Below are 20,934 nucleotides of genomic sequence, written 5' to 3'. Positions count from 1 at the left end.
CGTGTTATCCCCTGGCCTAGCGCTGTTAGCGCTGCCCATCTTCTGACATCATGTAATGTCGGCCGGTGCGGTTCGCGATGACCATGAATCCCAGCCCCGCAGTGTCTTAACATTGTTAAAACACTGCGGGTCTGGGATTCATGGCCTGGCGCAGCACATATGTTCGCCTCTCACACTCGGGTCCTTACACCCGCTTCAGACTGTGCGGAGTCAGCTGATCCCTTATCGCATGCCATGGCCATGAAGCTGCACAGTCTGAAGAAGGCGGAAGGAGATGAGTGACAACAGGCGAAGATATGCACTGCTCATGCCCATCAATCACACCCTCGCAGTCCAAATAAATAAGACACCGAGGGGCGTTGTGTGGGTCAGGGCGGCCGCAGAGGCGCAGGCAGCCAAACAATGATGCCAGAAGACGGGCAGCGCTACCAAGGGGGTTGCAGCGTGTGATTACAAAGGAAAGTCACACCACCGGGACGGTTAAATGGTCACACAGAGGACACATTTTAGACGTGTTTTCAGTTCCACATGTGCGAGGAGAATACGTTTATGAGCCACCTTGCACACATGCAGCATTACCGCTGTACGAGGTGGCTGTAAAACGTACAAACGCCTGGGGGAGGGGGGACAGGTTCCCTTCAATTTCAGTTCTTGTGTCTGCGTGGCTTTTGCAGGACACGTTGCCGGCTACACAGCAGGGGAACAGCTGGCGGTGCTGGACCCCACTGACACATTGGCTGGTGTTTTTCTCCGTGCAGCTAGCAGTACCGGGCCCAAACTGGTGGTGTTAGAGCCCAGGGTCAGCAGGAGGAGAGGGAGCAGAGTGTAGGCCGAAGCCTAATTGAACCAATTTTAAAGTTAACCTTTAACCCCCCCTCAGGGGTTACAAACTAGAAGAGCCACAGCTTATGCAGCAGTAGTGCCGCACAAGTCAAAGGTTGCTCTTTTAATTTTTCTCCTTGCACACGCTGAATGAAACACGTATAACATTTAGCCCTTTATACAGTCAAACTGTGTTGGAGGCGTGAGTTCCCTTCGTAATGAGACGCAGCACAGCTGGCAAAAATGCCACCTTGGTGCTTGGCGCGGCCTCCTGAACATCGTTATTTGATGCACAGGAGTCTGCGCTGTCGTGTTATCCCTTGGCCTTGCGCTGTTAGCGCTGCCCATCCTCTGACATCATGTAATGTCGGCCGTTGCGGTTTGCGATGACCATGAATCCCAGCCCCGCAGTGTCTTAACATTGTTAAAACACTGCGGGGCTGGGATTCATGGCCTGGTGCAGTACATATGTTCGCCTCTCGCTTGGGTTCTTACACCCGCTTCAGACTATGCGGCGTCAGCTGATCCCTTATCGCATGCCACGGCCATGAAGCCGCACAGTCCGAAGAAGGCGGAAGGAGATGAGGGACAGGCGAAGAAATGCACCGTTCATGCCCATCAATCACACCCTCGCAGTCCAAATAAATAAGACACCGAGGGGCGTTGTGTGGGGCAAGGCGGCCGCAGAGGCGCAGGCAGCCAAACAATGATGCCAGAAGACGGGCAGCGCTACCAAGGAGCTTGTTGCGTGTCAATACAAAGGAAAATCACACCTGAGGGACGTTTTAATGGTCGCAGAGGACTCATTTTAGACGTGTTCAGTTCAACATGGGCAAGGAGAATAAGTTTCCGAGCCACCTTGCACACATGCAGCATTACTGTCGTACAAGGTGGCTGTAAAACGTAGAAACACCTGGGGGAGGGGGGACAGGTTTCCTTCAATTCCAATTCTTGTGTCTGCGTGGCTGTTGCAGGACACGTTGCTGGCTGCACAGCAGGGGAACAGCTGGCGGTGCTGAACCCCACTGAAACATTGGCTGGTGTTTTTCTCTGTGCAGCTAGCACATCTGGGCCCCAACTGGCGGTGTTAGAGCCCAGGGTCAGCAGGAGGAGGAGAGGGAGCAGAGTGTAGGCCGAAGCCTGCACTGGAGCAAGTTGAAAGGGAAACTTTACCCCCCCCCCCCAGGCGTTTGTAGCTGAAAGAGCCATCGTGTACAGCACTAATGCTGGAAAAGGTAAACTTAGCTCTTTTAGTTATGGTCCTTGCACATGCTGAACCTAACACTTATGAAAAGTGTCCCCTCCTACCGTGATACCGTCCGGTAGGTGGAACTTTCCTTTGTGATGTGACGCAGCACAGCCGTCATTCTTACCCCCTTGGCGCCGTGCGCCGCCTCCTCAGCGTTGTTTGAATCAGTCCCGGAGCCTGCGCTGTTAGGTTAGCCCTTGGCCATGCACACATTTTGCGCTGCCCGTCTTCTGACATCATTTGGTGTCAGGCTGGCTGTGCCTGTGCGGCCGCGCTGGCCGAGATCCCGCCTCGTACTGTCTTCTGATTTAATCCCACTGGGGGCCTGAGATCCGTGGCCATGCGCAGTGCATATCCTCGCCTCTCACTCCCCTCCCTACGGCTTCTTCAGACTGTGCGGTGTCACGGCCGTGGCATGCTATTAGGGACCAGCTGACACCGCACAGTTTGAAGAAGCCGTAGGGAGATGAGTGAGAGGTGGAGGTTCAGATATGCACTGCGCATGTCCATGGATCTCAGGCGCCCAGTGGGATGAAATCAGAAGACAGTACGAGGCGGGATCTCGGCCAGCGCGGCCGCACAGGCGCAGCCAGCCTGACACCAAATGATGTCAGAAGACGGGCAGCGCAAAATGTGTGCATGGCCAAGGGCTAACCTAACAGCGCAGGCTCCGGGACTGATTCAAACAACGCTGAGGAGGCGGCGCACGGCGCCAAGGGGGTAAGAATGACGGCTGTGCTGCGTCACATCACAAAGGAAAGTTCCACCTACCGGACGGTATCACGGTAGGAGGGGACACTTTTCATAAGTGTTAGGTTCAGCATGTGCAAGGAGCACCACGAAAAGGGGCACTTTTTCCCTTTGCATCATTACTGCTGCACAAGGTGGCTCCTTCAGTAACAAACGCCTGGGGGGGAGGGACAGGTTCCCTTAAATTTAACTTGTTGTGCCTGCGTGGCGGTCGCAGTACACGTTGCCGTATACACAGCAGGGGAACAGCTGACGTTACTGAACCCCACTAACACATTGGCGAGGTGTTTAGCTCTGTGCGGACAGCACTTCTGGATGGCAACTAGCGGTGTTGGAGCCCAGGGACAGGTGGAGGAGGAGGAGGTGGAGGAGGTAGGAGGGATTGCCACACACACAGCAGGGGAACAGCTGACGTTACTGAACCCCAATAACAGAGGAGGGACTGTTGACTGTGCGTACAGCACTACCAGGCAACAACTAGCGGTGTTGGAGCCCAGGGACAGGTGGAGGAGGTGGAGGAGGTAGGAGGAGGTAGGAGGGATTGCCACACACACAGCAGGGGAACAGCTGACGTTACTGAACCCCAATAACAGAGGAGGGACTGTTGACTGTGCGTACAGCACTACCAGGCAACAACTAGCGGTGTTGGAGCCCAGGGACAGGTGGAGGAGGTGGAGGAGGTAGGAGGAGGTAGGAGGGATTGCCACACACACAGCAGGGGAACAGCTGACGTTACTGAACCCCAATAACAGAGGAGGGACTGTTGACTGTGCGTACAGCACTACCAGGCAACAACTAGCGGTGTTGGAGCCCAGGGACAGGTGGAGGAGGTGGAGGAGGTAGGAGGAGGTAGGAGGGATTGCCACACACACAGCAGGGGAACAGCTGACGTTACTGAACCCCAATAACAGAGGAGGGACTGTTGACTGTGCGTACAGCACTACCAGGCAACAACTAGCGGTGTTGGAGCCCAGGGACAGGTGGAGGAGGAGGTGGAGGAGGTAGGAGGGATTGCCACACACACAGCAGGGGAACAGCTGACGTTACTGAACCCCAATAACAGAGGAGATACTGTTGACTGTGCGTACAGCACTACCGGACGGCAACTAGCGGTGTTGGAGCCCAGGGACAGGAGGGGGAGGTGGAGGTGGAGGAGATAGGAGGGATTGCCACACACACAGCAGGGGAACAGCTGACGTTACTGAACCCCAATAACAGAGGAGGGACTGTTGACTGTGCGTACAGCACTACCGGACGGCAACTAGCGGTGTTGGAGCCCAGGGACAGGAGGGGGAGGTGGAGGTGGAGGAGATAGGAGGGATTGCCACACACACAGCAGGGGAACAGCTGACGTTACTGAACCCCAATAACAGAGGAGGGACTGTTGACTGTGCGTACAGCACTACCAGGCAACAACTAGCGGTGTTGTAGCCCAGGGACAGGTGGAGGAGGTGGAGGAGGTAGGAGGAGGTAGGAGGGATTGCCACACACACAGCAGGGGAACAGCTGACGTTACTGAACCCCAATAACAGAGGAGGGACTGTTGACTGTGCGTACAGCACTACCAGGCAACAACTAGCGGTGTTGGAGCCCAGGGACAGGTGGAGGAGGAGGAGGTGGAGGAGGTAGGAGGGATTGCCACACACACAGCAGGGGAACAGCTGACGTTACTGAACCCCAATAACAGAGGAGGGACTGTTGACTGTGCGTACAGCACTACCGGACGGCAACTAGCGGTGTTGGAGCCCAGGGACAGGAGGGGGAGGTGGAGGTGGAGGAGATAGGAGGGATTGCCACACACACAGCAGGGGAACAGCTGACGTTACTGAACCCCAATGACAGAGGAGGGACTGTTGACTGTGCGTACAGCACTACCAGGCAACAACTAGCGGTGTTGGAGCCCAGGGACATGTGGAGGAGGTGGAGGAGGTAGGAGGGATTGCCACACACACAGCAGGGGAACAGCTGACGTTACTGAACCCCAATAACAGAGGAGGGACTGGTGACTGTGCGTACAGCACTACCAGGCAACAACTAGCGGTGTTGGAGCCCAGGGACAGGAGGAGAAGCAGAGGAACACAATGTAGGCCGAAGCCTGATTGGAGAAAGTCGAAAGGGAACCTTTAACCCCCCCAAAGGCGTTTGTAGCTGAAAGAGCCAGCTTGTGCAGCAAAAAAGATGCAAAAGGAAAAGGTGGCTCTTTTCATGATGCTCCTTGCAAACACAGAACTAAACACTTATAAAATGTGTCCCCTGATACCTTGTGACCGTCCCGGAGGTGGGACTTTCCTTCGTAATATGACGCAGCACAGCCGTCATTCCTACCTCCTTGGCGCCGTTCCCCGGCTCCTCAGCGTTGTTTGATTCCGTCCCGGAGCCTGCGCTGTTATGTTATCCCTTGGCCAGGCACACTTAGCGCTGCCCATCTTCTGACATCATTTGGTGTCAGGCTGGCTGCGCCTGTGCGGCCGCGCTGGCCGAGAGCCCGCCTCGCAGTGTCGTCTAATGTAATCCCACCGCGGGCCTGGGATCCGTGGCCATGCGCAGTGCATATCCTCGCCTCTCACTCCCCTCCCTACGGCTTCTTAAGACTGTGCGGTGTCACGGCCGTGGCATGCTATTAGGGACCAGCTGACACCGCACAGTCTGAAGAAGCCGTAGGGAGATGAGTGAGGAGTGGAGGTTCAGATATGCACTGCGCATGTCCATGGATCTCAGGCCCCCAGTGGGATGAAATCAGAAGACACTGCGAGGCGGGCTCTCGGCCAGCGCGGCCGCACAGGCGCAGCCATCCTGACACCAAATGATGTCAGAAGACGGGCAGCGCTAAGTGTGCCTGGCCAAGGGATAACATAACAGCGCAGGCTCCGGGACGGAATCAAACAACGCTGAGGAGCCGGGGCACGGCGCCAAGGGGGTAGGAATGACGGCTGTGCTGCGTCATATTACGAAGGAAAGTCCCACCTCCAGGACGGTTTTACGGTATCAGTGGACACATTTTATAAGTGTTAAGTTCTGCGTGTGCAAGGAGCTAAACAAAAATAGCTACCTTTTCCTTGTGCAGCATTACTGCTGTACAAGGTGGCTCTTTCAGTAACAAACGCCTTGGGGGGGGGGGACAGGTTCCCTTACATTTCAGTTGTTGTGTCAGCGTGGCGGTCGCAGGACACATTGCCGGCTACACAGCTTGGGATCAGCTGACGTTACTGAAACCCAATAACACTGGGTCGTATGTTTTGACTGTGCAGACGGCACTTCTGAGCCTCAACTGGCGGTGTTGGAGCCCAGGAATTTAAGTTCAGGTGGTAGAAAGATGAACACAACAGGAGACCTGGATAACGTAGACAGTCACCTAATTATTTAATCAGGAAGAGGAGTGGCAAATTCCTGCGAGATCCAGGCCTTGTTCATTTTCAGGAAAGTAAGCCGGTCAACGTTATCGGAGGATAGTCGCATACGACGGTCAGTTAGTACACCACCTGCAGCACTAAAGACACGTTCCGATAATACACTGGCCGCAGGGCAAGACAGCACCTCCAATGCATACTGGCTTAGCTCTGGCCATGTATCCAGCTTTGAGACCCAAAACTTGAAAGGGGAAGAGCCGTCTGGGAGTACAGCAAGAGGGCAAGACATGTAGTCTGTCACCATCTGACGGAACCGTTGCCTCCTGCTGACTGGAGTCGTCTGTGATGGTGTAGACTTTTGTGGCGGGCACAGAAAACTGTGCCACAGTTGGGCCATACTGGTCTTGCCTTGGGCAGAGGCACTGCTTCTGCTCCCTCTTTGTGCAGAGCCTCCACCACTGCCTGGACGCACTGAGCTGCTTTGTAATGCACTAGCAGCACTTCTCTCACTTGGAATGGAGAAGATGATGGAATTCAACAGTGTGTCTTGGTACTCCCGCATTTTTCGCTCCCGGTTCAACGGTGTGATGAGGCTTTCTACGTTGTCCAGGTAGCGAGGATCGAGGAGGGTGAACACCCAATAATCAGACATGTTGAGAATGTGGGCGATGCGGCGGTCGTTTCTCAGGCACTGCAGCATGTAATCCACCATGTGCTGCAGACTGCCAACTGCCCAAGAAACGCTGTCCCCTGCTGGAGGCGTGATCTCTGCCCGCTCGTCATCACCCCACCCTCGCTGTACACACTGACTACTGGACAATTGTGTAACTCCCTCCTCTGGACGGATGTCTTCCTCCTCCATTGACTCCTCCTCATCCTCCTCACAAACTGTCCCCTGCCTACGCGTTTGTGAGGAACCACGTGGCGCTGACTGTCCAGAAGATTATGGAAATGCTGAATCCTCATCCTCCACCTCTTCCACAACATCATCCCTTAGCGCTTGCAGTGATTTTTCATGCAGGCAGATAAGGGGGACAGTCATGCTGACTAGTGCATCATCTGCACTCGCCATCCGCGTGGAATAATCGAAGGGACGCAAAACCTGGCAGACGTCATTCATAGTGGCCCACTCTGTGGTTGTGAAGTCTGTACGGCGCTGAGTGCGACTTCTTTGCGCCTGAAGCAGCTGGTACTCCATTACAGCTTGCTGCTGCTCACACAACCGCTCCAACATATGTAACGTGGAATTCCACCTGGTAGGTAGGTCACATATGATGCGATGTTCCGGCAGGCGGTGTCGGCGCTGCAGAGCCGCAATGCGCGCTTTTGCCGTGCTGGAACGCCGCAAGTGAGCACACTCTAGGCGGACCTTGTGCAGCAGTGCATCAAGATCCGGATAGTCCCTCAGAAAACTCTGCACGACCAAATTGAGCACATGTGCCAGACATGGGATGTGAGTGAGGTTGCCGAGGCCCAGAGCTGCCACCAGATTTCGGCCATTATCACACACTACCATGCCTGGCTGGAGATTCGCTGGCACAAACCACACATCGCTCTCCTGCTTGATGGCATTCCAGAGCTCCTGCGCTGTGTGGCTTCGATTCCCCAAAGAAATTAATTTCAAGACGGCCTGTTGACGTTTGGCCACGGCTGTGCTCATGTCGGTCGTAACAGGTACACGTTCATCACGGGTCCATGTGGAGGTGGACTGTGACGGCTCCTACAGCGATGATTCTGAGGAACTGGTGTAGGAGGAGGAGTCAATGCGTACAGAATGGATTCCTGCAATCCTTGGAGTGGGCAGGACACGTCCTGCGCCACTCGCACGGTCTGTACCCGGCTCAACGACATTAACCCAATGGGCAGTGAGGGAAAGGTATCGCCCCTGTCCATGGTGACTGGTCCACGCATCGGTGGTGAGGTGGACCTTGCTACTGACGGCGTTCAGTAGCGCGTGTTTTATGTGTCCCTCCACATGCTTGTGCAGGGCAGGGACGGCTTGCCTGCTGAAGTAAAAGTGGCTGGGCACATTGTACTGTGGGACTGCCAATGACATCAAGTCACGGAAGCTGTCAGTCTCCACCAGCCTGAATGACAGCATTTCCAGTGACAGAAGTTTGGCAATGCCTGCAGTCAGAGCCTGTGCTCGTGGGTGGTTTGACGAGAAAGGCCGCCTTTTCTCCCATGCCTGTATTACCGATGGCTGTAGACTGGGCTGGGAGTGTGTGGATGACTGGGAAAGTGGTGCTGCGGGTGGAATTACAGCGGGTCTCTGGACAACAGGGCCAGAGGTTCTTCCACGGCGATCCTGGGAGGAAGCCGAACCAGCTGCGTGTGAGCTGGAGGAAGAGGCAACACGAGCTGAAGAGGTGGTAGCTGCCGCTGTTGGTTGGCCTAGCTCTTCAGTGTGTCTTTCTAACAACGCCGCGTGCCTGGTCCGCACATGTTTCCACATGTTGGAGGTATTGAGGCTGCTGACATTTCGACCTCTTTTGTCTTTGTGATGACACACCTTGCATTTGACATAGCAAATGTCATCTGCAACTGTGTCAAAAAAGGCCCAGGCACTGCAAGTCTTGGGAGCGCCCTTTTTGGCTTTTGGAAGAGACATGCTCCTAACGGGTGCCAAAGCGGAGGCTGCAGGATCCGCAGTCTTCCCCCTCCCTCTCCCTCTTTGGGCCGTACGGGGAATCTCTTCCTCAGAGCTGCTCCCACCACCTTCCTGTCCCTCACGCCAAGATGGGTCAAAGACCTCATCATCTACACTACCCTCTGCCCCCAACGGCTCCTCCTGGGTAGTCTCAGCAGCAGAGCACGCACCAGTAAGTGGCACCTGAGTGTCATCATCAGCGGATGCGGCCTGCGATGTGGTGACCGGAGGCACTGGCCCACCCGCCTCTTCAGACTCAGAGAGAAAAAGCTGTTGGGCATCACTGCACCCTGCCTCTTCTTCCATTTCTCCAATGCTGCTTGGCTGGCCCCCTGTTTCCAAGCCAAGAGATTCAGAGAACAGAAGTAGAGACGGCTCCTGTCCTGGGCTCTCTGTCTGCCTGGGCAATTTGGCAGGTGGTGAAGAGACAGATGGCTGCTCTCCAGTGCTCTGTGTCTGAGAGGATGTGGCACTAATTGAAGTTGATGCATTAGCTGCCGTCCATCCGACAACGGCTTCAATTTGGTCTTCACGCAGCAGCGGTGTACGGCGCTCTGCGACAAAGCTGCGCATGAATGACTGTTCCCTTGTGAAAGTGGGTGCTGATGAGTCACCGGTGCCCGCAGCGGGCACAGAATCCCCACGTCCCCTCCCTGCTCCGCGCCCACGCCCACGCCCACGTGCCTTACTCACTGCCTTCTTCATCTTGGGTGACTGATAAAGATAAGCAGAAAAGTACTAACGGCTTTGTGTGCTTATTCCTGAACAACTCCTCCTAACAGGTATAAGAAACACTAATTTTCTAAAGTGTGGACTAGACTTTAATATGAGCTAATGTGGCCTACAGAAATGTAAAGTGGTGTCACTGGTGTGTTTGGTGAACTTTATTATTTATTTATTTTTTGGGGGCTGAACTGACAACAGAGAGAGCTGCAGTCACACGGAGACCGTGCAGACAGCCGTAAACGGCGCTGCAAGGCCCAAAAACCCTCCTCTACGTTATCCTATGTAGTGTTTTTCCACAAGTTAGCTGGAGACGGGTGGAAAGACACTAATAGGAATTTTTTGAAAAAATGTGCAGCAGCCTGCACTACTTAAAACAAAATGAAAATTGATTTTGCGGTATGACGCAGTGAAGAACCCTGAGCTGGAGACAACCAGGCTATGGCTGCTCATAGACTACAGGGCGAGCTGCAGTCACACGGAGACCGTGCAGACAGCCGTAAACGGCGCTGCAAGGCCCAAAAACCCTCCTCTACGTTATCCTATGTAGTGTTTTTCCACAAATTAGCTGGAGACGGGTGGAAAGACACTAATAGGAATTTTTTAAAAAAATGCACTACTTAAAACAAAATGAAAATTGATTTTGCGGTACGACGCAGTGAACAACCCTGAGCTGGAGACAGTATGAGGCAATGAACCACCCTCCCTGAACTGAATACAACCAGCAATGGATGGCCTATGTGGCTGCACTCAGACTAGAGAGTGGGCTGCACTCACACACACACACACACAGACCTTGCAGATCGCTGTGAAAACAGCGCTACAAGGCAAAAGCAAGGTGAATAGTAGGTGAACACAGCGGTTGCTAAATTAGCCTTTGGAAAGCACAAAGAAGCAAATCGCTATCTCTAAACTGGCCCTCAGTCAGCAAACAGCGTCCTGTCACTAACTGAATTCACAGCAGAGTGATCGCAAAATGGCGCCAGCGACTTTTAAACTGCATCATGACATCATTTCAGCAGCCAATCACAGCCATGCCAGTAGTTTCATGCCCTCCATGCTGAACAGGATGTGCCCACACTTGAAATCATTCTCATTGGCTGAATTTGTGCATTTTGAATCTTGGAACTTCCGATTCCGGTATCCGATACGCGGCAAGTATCGGAATCCCGGTATCGGAATTCTGATACCGCAAGTATCGGCCGATACCCGATACTTGCGGTATCGGAATGCTCAACACTATCCTTGGTTATTGGCCCCCCGTGGCTAAAAACATCTGCCCCCAGCCACCCCAGAAAAGGCACTTGGCCACTCTCTTCCCACTCCCGTGTAGCGGTGGGATATGGGGTAATGAAGGGTTAATGCCACCTTGCTATTGTAAGGTGACATTAAGCCAGATTAATAATGGAGAGGCGTCAATTATGACACCTATCCATTATTAATCCAATTGTTTGAAAGGGTTAAAAAACACACACACACATGATTTAAAAGTATTTTAATGAAATAAACACACAGGTTGTTGTAATAATTTATTGTTCTCTCAATCCATTTCCAGGCCCTCGCTTGGCAAAATAATAAACGCACAAGATACATACCTTCTGATGTCCGATCACTTCCCACGATGTAATCCATCTGAAGGGGTTAACTAATATTACAGGCAGGAGCCCTGCTAAATGCAGCGGTGTGCTCCTGCTTGTAATTCCCCGGCGAATGAATGAAATGTAGGTCATTGACCTACATTTCCTTCAGTCGCGGTGATGCGCCCCCTGGTGGATGTCCTCATATGACCTGGAGCGTGGGAAAAAGTTTCCAGGCTGCAGTTCATGAGAACATCCACCAGAGGGCGCATCACCGCGACTCAATGTAGGTACAGATCCAGCTTTCCTTTCAGCACCCGGGGATTACAGGCACGAGCGAGTGGTTTATCGAGCGAGTGGTTTATCGCAGCTCGTGCCTGTAATATTAGTTAACCCCTTCAGATGGATTACTTCGTGGGACGTGACGTTTCAGCTGAGGGTATGTATCTTGTGCATTTATTATTTTCCAAGCGAGGGCCTGGAAATGGATTGCGAGAGCAATAAATTATTACAACAGCCGCTGTGTTTATTTCATTAAAATACTTTTAAATCATGTGTGTGTGTTTTTTTTAACCCTTTCAAACAATTGGATTAATAATGGATAGGTGTCATAATTGCCTCTCCATTATTAATCTGGCTTCCAGATGTGCCTTTTCTGGGGTGGCTGGGGGCAGATGTTTGTAGCCACGGGGGGGCCAATAACCATGGACCCTCTCCTGGCTATTAATATCTGCCCTCAGTCACTGGCTTTACCATTCTGGCGGAGAAAACTGCGCGGGAGCCCACGCCAATTTTTTCCACCATTTAACCCTTTATTTCAGCAGCTACAGCGCTGAAATTTTGCATATACACACTACTAACATTAGTAGTGTGGAATATGCAAAAAAAAGGGGATATGAGATGGTTTACTGTATGTAAACCATGTCTCATATCATGTCGGGTTTGTGCAGGAGAAATGAAAAGCCGGCAATTGAATTACCGACTTTTCACAGATATCGCGCTGAATGAAAGCTAAATACAGACTATATATATATGTGTCTCAATGACATATATATATATCTATATACTGTATATATGTTTTCCCGAACATTTGAGCACATAAATCCATTAGATGTCGGTTTTGCAAGCCTGCGCGAAAATCTCGCAGTACTGATGCCATACGGATTACATACGGAGGATGCCATGCGCAAAATACGCTGACACACCCTGACTACGGATCAATATTTTGGGAACATTTCTCCGTATTACGGCCGTAGTACGGACGTATAATACGTGGCGTATTGTCTTACGCCAAGTGTGACCCCAGCCTAATGCTTTTGGTGCCTGGTAGAATCCAGTTTCCTGACATTGATCATATAGCTCCTCCAGCTCCTGTATTATATTTACCTTACAGCGGCTTCACCCTCTATGACAGTGGTTCCATTGGGATCCAGAGGCAAAAATGACCTGTGGAGCTCTAAAAACTCAAGTTTCACAGCACATGGTGGCACTCTGCTAATTGTCAGCGAGTACGGCAAAATGTCATGGCGGTGGACATAGTGGTGGTGGTGGGCAAAGGCCAAAATTTAAATGACCATGTTTGAAATAGCATTGAAAAGGAATGGGGAATATGTATTCCACTATCTTGCTAACTATTTGGCATGAGGGAGTGTCCTCACAAATGTAGGAGTGATAAACTTCACAAATGTTAAAGGGAAATATAAATCCAAAACGCTCTGTGTGTATATATGCTAACGGGAGGTATAATGTTTTTCTTATTTTTTATTTTTCATTTTTATTTAGCGTTGTATACTTATAATTATGAAGGAAAAAATGTTTCTTAGCATTTTTCCCTTAAAAAAAAATGTTGGTTGGTTCGGTAGGTCTTTTTAAAAATCCTTAAAACCGGCGCAATAGTCTGACAACATTATTCCCAGATACCATATGTGAGTCAGAAAGGCATGCAGGCATCCTCTCCATGCTGTTCCCATTTAGTTTTAGCTCTTTCCCATCCATTTCAGCTTTTTTTCCAGGCCCCCAGACCTGTTTGTTGGATCCAGCAGAAAAATATTCGGCTTTCCCATTGACTTGCGTTGGATTCGTTATTCAGTACGAATACACAGATATTAGAAATTATTTGTGCTGATTTTCCCGAATCCGAATATTTCATTATTCGATCATCACTAATCATGGACCTTTATCAGCCACAGATGGAGAGGAGATTCATCCATGTCTGTTAATCTGTTAAATGCCAGTGTCAATCTTTGACAGCAACAGTAACACACACCGGCAGAGATCGCTTCATTCCATGTGCCCATCACCCCTGTGATGTGATTGCTGGTGCTGTTGTGTTGCCAGGACAGCCATCGGTCTGCTAAAGACCCCTGTGCATGTCATTACAATCCTCCTGTAAAGTCGGCGATCAGCTGGTGTTCATAAGAGATGGTGAATTTTGTTATATATAGCAGTACTTATCTATTTATATAATTGCCTTAAATTGTCTGTTATCCACTTCCATCTGGACTTCCTCAAATCCCACAATTCACCGCACCGGAAGTATGTTGACTGCCATATTGGAATACCCAAGTGATGGGTATTCCAATATGGCACCCGCTGGTGGTACCAGGCCCTTGTGCAGTACCACCAGCTGGTCATAGCCAGACCTTCCGGGTTGGCTGGGGAGGGGGAGCGGCAGCTGTCAAATCATACTTACCTGCTACCGGCGCGTCTCTGCATGTCCTTGCTTCTCCCGTGCTGGCAGCTTCTTCCTGTGTTCAGTGGTCACATGGTATCTCTCATTAAATTAATGAATATGGATGCGACTCCACTCCCATAGGGGTGGAAAGCATATTTATTATTGTAATGAGCGGTACGATGTGACCACTGCACATAGGAAGAAGCTGCCGGTGCCCGGAGACCATCGGTCAGTGAAAAGCTGCCAGGGTCCGTCGGGAGCAGGTGAGTATAACGGGGGAGGGTGAGCATTCCGATAGTCACCTGTCCCCGTTCCACCACCTGGTGTCTCTCCATCTTCCGCTTCCTCTGGCTGTGACGTTCAGGTCAGAGGGCGCGATGACGTGTTTAGTGTGCACGCTGCCCTCTGTCTGAACAGTCACTGCAGAGGATGCGGAAGACGGAGCGGCGCCTGGTGATGGAACGGGGACAGGTGAATATCGCAAGTGCCGGGGACTGCTCAGGACAAGAGGGGAGTATGCATTTTTTTTATCGCAGCAGCAGCATATGTGGCACATGTTTCTTTGGAGCATCTTATGGGGTCATAATCAACCATTATGCAGGATTGTAAGAGAGCACAGACAGGAGAACTGGTGGAAAGAGAGAGTGGATAGGTGGGTGAGCGAATGGGGATGAACAATTCTAAGTGCTGCAAAGCCTGCCCCATAGGAACGCTACCACCCTCCTGATGAGATACCATCAGGCCTCCATCTAGCACAGTAATATTCATCGCACATGAGATCAGATGATCGCAGCTTCAAGTCCCCTAAGGGGACTATCAAATGCATGAAAAAAATTAAAAATTAAAAATTCAAACTACCCCTTTGAAAATAAAGTGATGTAAAATAAAACATACACATATTTGTTATCACCACGTTCATAAAATTTGGAGTTATTAAAATATAAAATAAATTAATCTGATTGGTAAATGGTGCAGTGGAAAAAATCAAAACACTAGAATTAAGTTTCTTGGTCGCTGCAACATTGCAGTAAATTCAATATGAGGGAATCAAAATATTGTATCTACGCCAAAAAAGTATCAGTAAAAATGTCAGCTCAGGGAGCAAAAAATAAGCCCTTATCCAGCTTGAGATCCCAAAAAGTGAAAATGTCTCAGAAAAATGGAAACAAAAGTGAATTTTTTTTTGCCATTGAAAAAAAAATGCATATACTCATGTTTGATGTCTATGTACATGTACTGACCTGGAATATCATATTGCTGGGTAAGTATTACTGTGTAGTGAACATGGTAAATAAAAAAAAATAAAAAAACAGTTATGGAATTACACTTTTTTTGCAATTTCAACACACTTGGAATTTTTTTGCCTCTTTTCAGTGCATTACCTGATAAAATAAATGATGTAATTTAAAAGTACAACTCGTCCTGCTGAAAAACAAGCCCTCATATGGCTATGAGGATGGAAAATTTAAAAAGTTATGAAGAAGGAAAGTAAAATACATTTTTTAAAATACCCAGGAGTGAAAGGGTTAAACATAGTGCCAATGATGAATTGGGATGATAGTCTATGATATTGTGAGGGAGGGCCAGGGCTGTAGTTGTGGCTGAGACTGTCGGTTTACATGAGCCCTGGTCTCCCATTGAATGAATATAATGTCCCCTCTGCAGCATACCTTCTGCTTCACCTTCTGCACCATCAGGGTCCCATCGGGCTGGCTGAAGTTCTGCTGCTGGCATTGTTGCATATACAGACACAGAGTCCATTTCAAACTTAAAACCTAGAATTTTACTTTCCTCTTTTTGCATCACATCCTTTTCAGACACAGCATCAGCATAGAGCTCCATACAGTCCACATTCTCTACTTTCCCTGAACTTCTTTCACGTTCCTCAGTACTTTCCCGGGTCGTACCGCCTCTTGCTGTAATGCAGCATCCTCCCTGTCCAGACTCTCTACGCTTGGGGGTTCCCTCATCTGTTTCACGACGGATATGAGGGCATCAGCCCATACGATGATCTGCCACATGATGAGCGACCTGCATCACCGTACTGTTTAGGACTTCTCTCACTTCTGCTCCACACGGCTGTCACACAGCTGCTTCAGCTGAGCTTCTGTCCATCCGGACTCTGGATGGCTGGGTATTTTGCTTTAACGTTGCTGAGCGATCTGCCCTACACGGGCACCCTGGCCCCTACTCCCTTACAATAGGAAGATTTCTCCTCTTAACCCCATCTAAGCTCCTCCTAAATAACTATGAACACTAATGTGCCCCATCTAGGTTCCAATCTGGGATATTACACTTACATACATAACACATAGCAGAATAACAGATATACACAGCAGAAAATATTATAGTCTACTTCAAGGGGGTAGGGTTCAGGAACTGTTTGTGTACCCCCTTACAATATCACCATTGACTCACCCTATAGCAGTAATAATATTGGTTATTTAACCACAAATCCTGATACTTATAGACTTAGGCCAGACACAGATTTTGATATAAAGTCATTTTTTCAGATAAGCAAGTGGTTAAAAAAATAATTTCTTGGATATAAGTTTGGCATATCTCCTACCAATGACTCATTATCACTAGTTTAGCTGCCATTAAAGTGGGCGCCATCAGCAATGTCAAGGTAACAGAAATTAATGAAGGTTTTAGGAAAGTAGAGGCATGCTATGGGTGAGTATTCATTGGTAATTGATGATCCTGCTAATTACATGGTTAGAGCAATCCAATATGTAACCTGAAGAGAGGATAATAACATTGTAACAAACCATTTTTAAACCACTGAAATGTATGTAAAAAAACCTATATTTTTGGGATTGATGTAATCGTAGTGATCTTCACATTCAAGTTATGTCTCTTGGAGAAGAGGAGAAAATAGTAAAAGCACAAAAAGTAAAATTAAAGAGGTTAAAGTTCATTAAGATAAATTCAGAAAACATATGTAATAAATTTTTCTCTACTATTTGATTATGTTCACCATAAAAACCAGGTGAAATATCATCAAAAAATTCACAAAAAAATGCTCATTTCATTTTTCAGCTATCTAAGAAGTATGGACCCGTGTACACCTTACAATTAGGAGTTGAGAAAGTTATTGTCATATGTGGGTACGAGGCTGTGAAAGACGCCCTTGTCAATCATGGAGATGAATTTTCAGGAAGACCTAAAGCGGTATTGATTGATGAAGTGTTCAAAGGACACGGTAATGTTCATAAAATTACCACTGATTGGGGGATGGATTGATTTTGCTTTACAAGTTAATTTCCTTTGTGAATAGATTGTCTGGTCTGGAAATCTTCAACTAAAATTGTGGGTCCCTAAAGTCAAGTTGATGTGGGCACCAGATCTATCCTCCAAGACTAGCTTACGATAACAACAATATACTGCAACTGCCTGTCTTGGTTCTGAAATGGTAACATCAACTCCTATTTTACATGTTGAACCTCAATTAAGAAAATTTTTATATAATCTTATGGAGGCACACTACTTGGCCTCATCATGAATTTGACAAGCAGGTCACCATCGCCTTCATGTCTCCATACCACCTAAGCCCCAGACAGTTTGTTAGAGCTGGGCGAAATGAGCATGAAAGAGGCAAAAGTCACAACGTTTTTGGACAAGCTTGTGATTGCAAAGCAGTTGGAAATTTTAATACCTTTTTTATGTCAGAATTCTGGCAAAAGCTCTTTGAAGAATTGAGGCCCTTATCTCTCTCTTTTTTCCTCCTGTTCCAAGATTAGATGAACAAAATAAGTTTTCTCCTGGACAGTTAAAAAAAAAGTTCATGAAGTGGTCAAGACCTTAGCAAATATACAGTACATGAAAATGGTAATTCCACAGCAAACTGAAGTGAGGCTTAAATGTATCCCATTAATAGAGATGCAAGTGTGGGAAATTAGAAATAATATTGGGAAACAGTGAGGTTTAGGGAAGAGTCAGACAGCTGTATACTACAATGTTAATGGGAATTGCAGTGGAATGCTCAGACTGGTTCTCCTGGCCAAGCGTGACAGCTTCATAGAAATGCATATTGTCTCACTCATGTTAGGAGGGCCGACGATCAGTCCAAGCATTATGTTGCAATCCCCTTCTGAGTTATACAGTCATCTGACTCTTCACATAGACTGGCAAATCTCTTGACAGCCAAATTAATTCAATCAATTCAACTACTCAACCAGATCTCACACCTACTCAAAGATCTTTTCTGGCAGGTTGGTACAAGAACCTACATGAAGATTTTTGACCTGATCAATTGGCATGTGCTTGTTCTGTGGTTTTATTCCTTTCTCATTTGTTGATCTTGTGTTTACTTTAAGTTCTTGTTCAACTGATTAATATTACAATTACTTATTTTCCATATCTCCCCATACTTCCAAACTTCTGCCAAAAATGTAAATTTACTGAGCAGAGAGAAAGGAAACATATTTTACCGTAGGGTAAAACACTGCTTGGGTCTGCAAGAGATATAATTTAGAAATGTTGCACACCTTAAGTCACTCACATAGGACTTTCTTAAAAAATGTCTCATTTTAGGTAGACACAGGTTTGTTAATCATCACAAAATATTTTTCAACATTAGAAATGTTGCCTTTTGGGTCTTTAAGGTGTTCTGAGTTAAAGGGAATTCGTCATCTACTTTTTCATAAATAAGTTTCAGCCACCGCCATCAGGGGCTTATCTACATCATTCTGTAATGCTGTAGATAAGCCCCGATGTAACCTGAAAGATAAGAAAAACAAGTTATATTATACTCACCTGGGGGCAGTCTGGTGCAGTCCGGTCTGATGGGCATCGCAGTCCGAGCCCGGCGCCTCACATCTTCATGCGATGACATCCTCTTCCTTGCTTCTGTCACGGCTTCTATGCAGGCATACATTATCTGCCCTGATGAGGGCATTGTAAAGTACTGCAGTGCTCAGGCGCTGGGCTTCTCGGACCTTTCCTGATGCCTGCGCACTGAAGTACTTTGCTCTGCCCTCAACAGGGCAGATAAAGTATGCCTGCGCAGAAGCCATGACAGAAGCAAGGAAAATGACGTCATCGCATGAAGATGGGCGGCGCCGGACCCGGACCGCAACGCCCATCGGACCAGACCGCACCAGACCGCCCCCCAGGTGAGTATAATATAACTTGTTTTTCTTATCTTCCAGGTTATATCGGGGCTTATCTACAGCATTACAGAATGTTGTAGATAAGCCCCTGATGGCTGTGGCTGAAGCATATATACGAAAAAGTAGATGACAGATTCCCTTTAACCAGTAGATATAAAGTATTGGTTGCCATCTTCCTTCTCTCATCTTTCCTTCTTATATAATGTGTCCTCAGGAATTATTTTTGCTTCCAATGATAATTGGAGAGCAATGAGACGGTTTACTCTGTCAACACTTCGAGATTTTGGAATGGGCAAGGAAGCCATCGAAAACAAGATTTCTGAAGAATCAGATTTTTTGGTGCAAAAGTTCAGATCTTACAAAGGTTGGTGAATGGATCCATTACATTTTGATTGTGTATAGTTTCAAGAAAATAACTTACTATGTCATGAGCCATCAGAGTAGATAATTCTGGAGGTCCACAAAAAACAGAACCCTATTAGCCTTGAGTGGTTAGTAGAGATGAGCAAATCTCTTGAAAGTCTATTTGATCCAATTCACTCAAATTTGGCATATTCGGAGATTGTTTGTTCCTAATTGAAACTGTCATGATTGCTGTTAGGACAGGGAAAATAAAAATCTGTATCTTCTCCTTACCTTGTTCTGCCGCCTCTGCCAAAGCTCCAAACCTCTTTGCACCGATCACTGAAGCCACTCCATTCCAGCGCCGAGGCCAATCTGATAACTGTGAATGGTCTTACATGGTCACATGGTAAGTGTGAAGTGATGCACATCATGATATGAACATATGAAGCTGTAATGGAGACACCACCCATAGAAAAAAAGAAGACCTAAGTGAAAGATAGGAGCGGGCAGAACAGGTGAAAGGGGATAAAGTTTTTAATAATTTTAACCTTTTCCTAACCCTTAATAGAATCTAATCTTTTTTTGGATTCATATTTATCAAATCCCCAAACTGTCAGATTCTGGCATATCCAAATTTTTGTGGAAATTCATAATCAATCATAATTCATATCATCTCTCATCAGCCTAAGACTGTTTTTTAACCCCTTTCTGACATTTGTCATAATAATATGTCCCTGTGCCCTGGGCCTATCTGATCAGGGACGTATTATTATTGCTTGGAAATCACCCGTGCACACGGATTGTTTGTGGGCGATTGCCACCAGGTGTCAGCTGATTTTGAGAGTTGACACCCAGCACTAAGTGCCAGAAGCAGTCACACACCACTCCCGGCACTTTAATCCCCTAAATGCTGTGATCAAAAGTAATCGCAGCATTCTGGGAGCTGAAGGAGGTGGTGACCTGATGTTGTCATGACGACATCCAGGTCGCCAGAGCAAGGAAACTTTCTGATCATGCGCAGTGCTTGATCGGCCACTTTCTCTGTCAGTGCAGAGTCAGGTGCTGCATCCCCATGCTGTACAAGTGATCAGCCTTCAAAAAATAATAGTCACATATTAGGACAAAGTAAAAAAAAAAAAAAAAGTAAAAAATGTTTTTTCAAATAATTGTAAACATACTTTTAAAAATATAAAAAATAACAAAAACAAAAGATATTGTATCTATATAGAAATATTTGTAAGAAAAAATATATCAACGATAAATGTACACATATTTGGTATTGCCGCATCTGCAAAAACTCGACCTATAAAACTGCCCCTCTACTTAACCCCTTTATTGAATAAGATAAAAAATTACATAAAAACAAGATAAAAAGCAAAGCTTCATCATCATACCACCGAATAAAAAATGGAAAAAAAGGCTATAAAACAGGTGGATATAAATAAAAATGGTACTGCTGAAAACGTCATCTTTTCCAGCAAAAAATAAGGCATCATACAGCTCCATCAGCAGAAAAATAAAAACGTTATAACTCTCAGAATAAATTGATGGCAAAACCATAAAGCACCAAACCATAAAAAATAATATAAATGTGGTATCACTGTAATCATACTAACCCTAAAATAAAGCTGCCTTTTCAATTTTGCTTCAGATTGTTCTTCTGCTTTCCAAAAATTGGAATAG

General features: G+C 47.6%; 1 protein-coding gene across 2 annotated transcripts in view; it reads left to right on the top strand.

The window, feature by feature from the left end:
- Window positions 1-20,934, top strand: part of LOC143808684 (cytochrome P450 2C8-like) — a 189,763-nt gene that overhangs the window by 17,650 nt on the left and 151,179 nt on the right. For both annotated transcript variants that reach the window (XM_077291594.1, XM_077291593.1), the window contains exons 3-4: window positions 16,835-16,997; window positions 19,121-19,270. In XM_077291594.1, the coding sequence (XP_077147709.1) occupies window positions 16,835-16,997; window positions 19,121-19,270 (313 nt within the window). The remainder of the gene's footprint in view (window positions 1-16,834; window positions 16,998-19,120; window positions 19,271-20,934) is intronic.

Source organism: Ranitomeya variabilis, chromosome 2 (assembly GCF_051348905.1).
Source record: "Ranitomeya variabilis isolate aRanVar5 chromosome 2, aRanVar5.hap1, whole genome shotgun sequence".
NCBI classification, from domain to species: domain Eukaryota; kingdom Metazoa; phylum Chordata; class Amphibia; order Anura; family Dendrobatidae; genus Ranitomeya; species Ranitomeya variabilis.
This window is presented reverse-complemented; position numbering and strand designations above follow the sequence as displayed.